Genomic DNA, 7,188 nt, shown 5'->3' on the forward strand with positions numbered 1-7,188 from the left:
AGGCTGGCCTCGAACTCAGAAATCCTCCTGCCTCTGCCTCCCGAGTGCTGGGATTAAAGGCGTGCGCCACCACGCCCGGCTTTGGTCCACCTTTAAACACACACACCGGCTGTTGTCCTTGAGTCGATTGTGAGAGCTCCGTCCATTCATGTTGTCCGCACACTTTACTTTGTCTCTTCCAGTGAACTATAAGATCTCCCAGGCTACAGGTATTTACCTCCCTTCCCTTTAGGGCTACAAACATTTTCATCCAGCCACCAGCCACCAGCCATGTACTAGCTTTAACCAGGCCATCTCTGAAAACAGTGGGCTGGAGAGAAGGCTCAGCAGTTAAGAGCACCCACCCTTGCACCAGACCCACTTTGGGCAGCTCATAGCCACTGTCACTCCAGCTCCAAGGGATCCAGCGCCCTCTTCTGGCCTCTACTTGCATTGCATGCACATAGACACAGACACATAATTTAAGAACAGTGATTTCTTTCTTTTTTCTTTTTTTCTTTTTTTTTTTTTTTTTACAAATTATGTGTATAGTGTGTATGTATATGTATGTATCTGTGTATAGGTCTCAGGATGGTTGCCTTTTCTCAATCTCCTCCATATATACTAGGACAAAGTCTTTCAGTTGACCTTAGAGCCTAGACTTGTCTGCATGGCTGTCTAACTAGCTAACTTTCTCTGGGGAGCCCCTGATTCTGCCTCCAAAGTACTGAGATTATAGGCAGGCATGATACCCACATCATTATGAGACTTCTAAGGATCTTTTTCCCACTGAGCCACCTCCCTGGCTCATATTTCTGTACATGAATATTCCTGTCATTCTCTAATAGATTTTACTTATCTGAACCCTCTCTCTCTCTCCCCCATAGAAAAATATATGTGGTTATTTAAATATTGCAATGGACCCACTATAAAAACTTCAAATAGCATAAAGATGTATAAAAATGAAGGTAAAAATTTTTGTGTGTATGCATGTGTGCATATCAGTGTGACAATAAGCTTGTATCCATACTCATAAGGGGAACTCCAATTGGACTTAGTGTGTGTGTACATGTTCACATGTGTGTGCATGTGCATGCGTTTATGCAGGCGTGTGCTTCCGTGTGTGTGTGTGTGTGTGTGTGTGCATGTGTGTGAGGGGGGAATTTGTAGCCACCTAATTTTTCTTATATGTTTAATATATACTTAATTCCATTTTTAACTTCTTGTATATGACATGACTTTGGCAACACCTTTATTTCCTTCCAAATAACTAACAAGTTGTCCATCACATCTTGAACTCTGAACTAAAACATTACGTTTGCTAAAACTATTAAAGCCACAAATCTAATGAGAACTAATTCTAAACAGTTCTACTCTGTTATACTTGACTTCCTTTGTAAGTCCTGAGGGATTGAACCCAGGACCTTATGCAAGCTCGATAAGTACCAGGCTGCTAAGCCACATCCCCAGCTCGTGACTCTTGTTTATTCTTATGCCAGAAACGGCTTCTTCCAAGTAGAAGGTGAGGATTCACTTCCAAAGTTGGCCTGTGACATCCACATGTGCACACCCTCCTCTCTCTCTCTCTCACACACACACACACATACACACACATCACTGGGAGCCATGTATGATTGACACACCTCTATTCCCAATACCTGGAGGGCTGAGGCTGAAGAACTGCAAGTTTCAGGCTAGCCTGGGCTACACAACAAGATTCCATCTAAAAAATAAAAATCACCAGGATTTTAACTAGCATCTACTACTGCTGTTTTGCCCAGTGGACACGGTGTCAAACTGTCATCTAGATTCTCACATTCAACTCACAGGTTAGTGTGTACCTCTGTTCTTGGCAGAGAAGCACTCCTTCCCCCTGCCCCCCTCCGCCTCCCCAGTGTACAGGATGTCAGAGACTGCAGAGTACTGGGTAAACATTGTGGGAAAGGAGGTAAGAGGAGCCTAAGAACCAGCGATGGGAAGGATGGCTACAAAATAGCATCTTAGGGGCATGTCGGTCTCACTGCCAGGTGCCCACAGCAGCATCAACTGGCTGCATGAGATCTGTGCAAGATTAAGCTAGTTAGTGTTCTAGCATCCATAAGGAAAGCAGAGAGCTACTGGCCATCAATGGCTGCTGGGAGAGGGATTTTCCTCAGAGATGTGGTTCCCGACCCATGCCTACTCTGGAGGATGGCCCTACACCCATGCACATGAGAGCTCCAACTGAACTCCAAGGGACATAAAGAGAAGGAAAAGAGGACTGGAGAAAGATGGGGGCATGAGGAGGAAGGGTGGAGGGACGTGGCTATGATCAAAATACACTGTATACTAGTATAGAATTTCAAATATACTGCATTGCCTCCTCTATTCTAACTGGAAACTGTGGATTGATTGATACTCGGACGGTCCGCAAGGAAACCCCCTTGCCATCAGCCCATGTAGACGTACCATGTCTTGGCTGTGTCACATAAAGTAACAAGGGAACCTGAAAATTCCTAGAGCATCAATCACATGAAATTCTCATTCACTCTCCCTCCCTCTCCCTCTTCCCCCCCCCTCTCTTCCCCCTCCCGCCCCCTGCCCAGTGCCTGAGACGTAAATATGGAAGAGGTGCAGCGTTGCCCTCAAAATATGCTCTGGAGCTGCTGACCATCTACGCCTGGGAGATGGGTACAGAGAGCAGTGATAGCTTCAATCTGGATGAAGGGTTCGTAGCCGTGATGGAGCTCCTCATAAACTACCGAGACATCTGCATCTACTGGACCAAGTACTACGATTTCCAAAACGAGGTCGTCAGGAACTTTCTGAAGAAACAGCTGAAGGGAGACCGGTGAGTCTGTCAACCACGTGACTTAATGGCTCTGAGGCTTAGAAACCCTGACCGGAGTGGCTTGGGGAAAATAAAGGGTTTCGTACTCGAAAACACTCAGCGGTGAAGAGTCACCAAGGTCTTGTAAGTCCTCAACTCAATGTGTTTCTTAGACCCCTAGAAACGAAACCCAGCTTGGAGTTCTTTGTTCTTTCGCCTTCAGCCTGAGAGAACGATGACCACTGGGTGACCCACCCAGGGGCCTGACCCATAGTGTAAGGGACCAAGAATGTTTGCCAAAGATAGCCTGTAACCTTCCCTTGAGAGATGAGCTGTAATTCACCATCTCCATTCTTACGATGTTTACTCAGCTTCCCCATTCTTTGTGGTCTTATCCTCCCCTCACTTTGTGGTTTATTCTTTAAAAACACTCAACTGTGGGGCTGGTGAGATGGCTCAGTGGGTAAGAGCATCCGACTGCTCTTCTGAGGGTCCGAAGTTCAAATCCCAGCAACCACATGGTGGCTCACAACCATCTGTAATGAGATCTGATGCCCTCTTCTGGTGCATCTGAAGACCGCTACAGTGTACTTACATATAATAAATAAATAAATCTAAAAAACAAACAAACAAAACAAAACCTCGACTGCAACTGCTGGGGGGTCGATCTTCTCAGCCCCTGTGTGGGTTACCAGCTTGGCCTCAGCATGCTGATTCCCGAATAAACCTCATGCGATATAGCATCAAGAACGGTTTCTCTCGAGTTATTGGGATGTCAGCTCATCCCGGGATTTGAGCAAGGGTCTGCTCGAAATGGGGGTCTTTCAGTCTCTGTCCATGAGTGGTTCAGCCCTTCCCTACCCAGGGTCTTCCAGTCAAGTTCCGGTTTATCGGCTTATCGCTTCAAGGTTGCAATGGTTCTGGCTTTCTCCTCTAGACACCTAGTCGCCAGTATAAGATTGCTTATGTCGAGTAAACTCTCAGAGATTCATTTTCTGGAGCTTGCTGAGGTTATATCTCCAATATCTCCTTCACCCTCTTGCTACAGCTCCACTTGCTCCGGCCCACTTGCTCCAGGGCAATCCTATTTCCAATCCTAACTGAAGGGCTTTGCTTGCAGGGGTTGCTCCTACTGGGCCATCTGAAGAATGCTCTCTGTTGGCCCCACCTTCAGTTTTAAATGAGGCGGTTAATTATGGAGTATACTGCAAGTAGAAATAAAGGAAAAGTAACACGCAGCAAGAGAGGGACTTTGCCCTTAGCAAAAAAACAAAACAAAACAAAACAAACAAAAAAAAACAGTCATCAAATCCAGCAGAGACAATTGAGTAGCCTCAGCAGGAGAGCGTCAGCTTCCACCCCACCTACTCCTGGCCCTCACAACACCCTGCAGAGGTCAACTGGGGAAGCTGAGGCAGTCTGCTGGAGTTCCCAGCTGATCTTTTTCTCCAAGGATGTAGCTCCCCCCTCCCCCCCCCCAGTCTGTACTTCCAGCTTTCTGTCCCCACTGTAGCATGGGGTAACAAAATTGCCCCTCCCCGCTCTTTGGGGAGGGGAGAGGGGGAAATGAAAAGGATGGTAACCATGGCGACAACACTGCCAGCCGCAAGACAGCCTTGCAAGAAAAGTTTGAGATCCACGTTCGGCTCTGAAACAGTGGAGGCTGCGGAGGCCCACCTCCAGAGACAGCTTTTTAGTGATCTTAAACATCCCGTGGCAATTTGCCCTTATAATGTCTTAGTCAGGGTTCCTCAGAGACGAGGGCCCAGAGGCCAGTATCCTGACTGTAACGGAGATCTGCCATTTTCTACCCCCAGGCCCATCATCCTAGACCCAGCTGACCCCACCAACAACCTGGGAAGAAGAAATGGATGGGAACAGGTGGCTGCAGAAGCTGCTTTCTGCCTTCTGCAGGTCTGTTGCACGACTGTAGGCCCCAGCGAGCGCTGGAATGTACAGGTACTATGCATGCGATCTCCTAGTGAGAACTCACACCAACACTCATTTAGATCACGCTCTTCCCACAGCATCCCAACACGGGCTGTTAGGCCTTGATTCCTCAGGAAAGAAGAGCTCAAGAATTGCAAAGTCTGCTGCAATTTGCAAGAGAGTCCTTTTATTTCGAAAACCCCCTACAGTGTAGGTTGAGAGTGCTACCCCCCAGCTTAGCACTTATATACAGAGCCGTTAGAAAATCTTTGAATGCTTAGGGTGAAGGGGAGGTAATTCAGACATGATACCATTTGGTGGGGTGGAACTCTGAGGCTGGGAGAGGGATTAAAGATTGTCTTTTGTGGGGCTATCAGGAACTAGTTTTATGGCGGGCCATAACTGTCTATGACCTCTGATTACTTCTTTTCTATGATTTAAGCATGGGACCCTAATCTCCTTTCTTCAAGGATAGGCACCAGCTGTACCTGGTTATCTAGGAGAGTGCTAGCCTTGGCACCACTGAAGCTGAGCTTCTGAGAGGCAATGCAGAAGCAAGCCCCAGACACAAGCCTTGTAGCACTTGCTGTGGGAGAAGCCTAGGGAAAGGGGTGGGGGGACTTCTGCAGGAGAGTGCAGAAGCAAGCCACCTGTGCACCTCAGGGCCATGTATTTAGGTATCGAAGCCCAGTTTCTATCTATAACACCCAGGTCTCAGTTCATTCATCGGTAAGATGGGCAGACAATCTGCCCTGTTCTATAGTCATCTCAGAGACAGAGTCTAAGAATTTACCTCTAGCTTGGATCTAGAGTAATATTTTCTCATTTGGTGGGTCATCGTCACTGTTTTAATCAGGGTTTCTATTCCTGCACAAATATCATGACCAAGAAACAAGATGGGGAGGAAAGGGTTTATTCGGCTTACACTTCCATACTGCTGTTTATCACCAAGGAAGTCAGGACTGGAATTCAAGCAGGTCAGGAAGCAGGAGCTGATGCAGAGGCCATGGAGGGATGTTCTTTACTGGCTTGCTTCCCCTGGCTTTCTCAGCCTGCTCTCTTATAGAACCAAGACTACCTACCAGCCCAGGGATGGTCCCACCCACAAGGGGCCTTTCCCCCTTGATCACTAATTGAGAAAATGCCTTACAGTTGGATCTCATGGAGGCATTCCCTCAACTGAAGCTCCTTTCTCTGTGATAACCCCAGCTGTGTCAAGTTGACACAAAACTAGCCAGTACAATCGCTTACTATTTAAATAGTAAGTGTAATATGTTTTTTAAAAATTAAGTGAGTCTTCTACAACTCACTGCAGACAGTAAGTCCACTGCACAGCCTTGCCCCATAGGCCACCACCATCTTGGATCTGAATGCAAATCCAATGTTTGGATTCAAGGATTGGACTTAGAGGTCTCCGGAGGAAGCTGTTTCCCTAACTTGCTAAACCCACATAAATCCTGTCCCTTGACCCATTTCTTATTTTCTTCGGGAAAAGTTGGGATTTGTCCTTAAAAGTGGCCCCACAGCAAATGAAACAAGGTAGACAGATAGGGTCTGAAAGGGACCTGCCATCTGGCCATCAAGTGCCAATAGCTGAGAATGCCCCCCCCCCCAAAAAAAACCCAACAAACAAAAAACAAAGGACTCTTGGGAAGCAAGGAAAAATGAAAATTAAAAAAAAAAAAACTACCTATGTCTCTTGTCTCAGTTAGGGTTTCTACTGCTGTGAACAGACACCATGACTACAGCAGCTCTTAAGAAGGAAAACACTGGGGCTGGCTTACAGGGTCTGAGAATCATTCCATTATCGTCAGGCGGGAAGCAGGGCAGGGTGCAGGCAGACATGGTGCTGGAGAAGGGGCTGAGATTTCTTGATCAGGAGGCAGAGAATTGGCTGGAGCTTCTGAGACCTCAAAGCCCACCTCCATAACGATACACTTCTTCCAGCAAGGCCACACTCACTCCCGGAAGCCACACCCACTCTAGCAAGGCCACACCTCCTGCTAGAGCCATTCCCTACTGTGCTGGGGGTGGGGGGGGCGATTTTTATTCAAACCACCAGTCTCTCTACATCTCATACCCCAGTTTCTCAGAAATTCCGTTTTCTAGAGGCCAGCTCTCAGCCTCTTATCTCCCTCTGTGAATAGCGCCTCCGCTGAGCGCGTGTGGTCCCTCTGCATGTTCTCCCTTCGCTTAAGTTATTGTTCAGTGGGTTATTCTGTTACTAAATTATCTTAACAGACAGTTCCCTAGTCGCAAAAACAGATCCAGAAGGGACCACGGTGGAGTACAAGTCAGAGCCCTTCTGAGCATCACCTGGGGGTGAGGTTGATTATAGCAGCTCAAAGGACCAGTGCCAGGATTGTGCTCAACAAATATGAGGGGGGCTGGTGAGATGGCTCAGTGGGTAAGAGCACCCGACTGCTCTTCCGAAGGTCCAGAGTTCAAATCCCAGCAACCACATGGTGGCT

General features: G+C 47.4%; 1 protein-coding gene across 2 annotated transcripts in view; it reads left to right on the forward strand.

Moving 5' to 3' along the window:
- LOC110294508 (2'-5'-oligoadenylate synthase-like protein 2) overlaps window positions 1–7,188 on the forward strand; it is a 15,601-nt gene that overhangs the window by 5,504 nt on the left and 2,909 nt on the right. For both annotated transcript variants that reach the window (XM_021162793.1, XM_029478026.1), the window contains 2 exons: window positions 2,565–2,809; window positions 4,606–4,747. In XM_021162793.1, the coding sequence (XP_021018452.1) occupies window positions 2,565–2,809; window positions 4,606–4,747 (387 nt within the window). The remainder of the gene's footprint in view (window positions 1–2,564; window positions 2,810–4,605; window positions 4,748–7,188) is intronic.

Source organism: Mus caroli, chromosome 5 (genome assembly GCF_900094665.2).
Source record: "Mus caroli chromosome 5, CAROLI_EIJ_v1.1, whole genome shotgun sequence".
In the NCBI taxonomy this organism is placed as follows: Eukaryota; Metazoa; Chordata; class Mammalia; order Rodentia; family Muridae; genus Mus; species Mus caroli.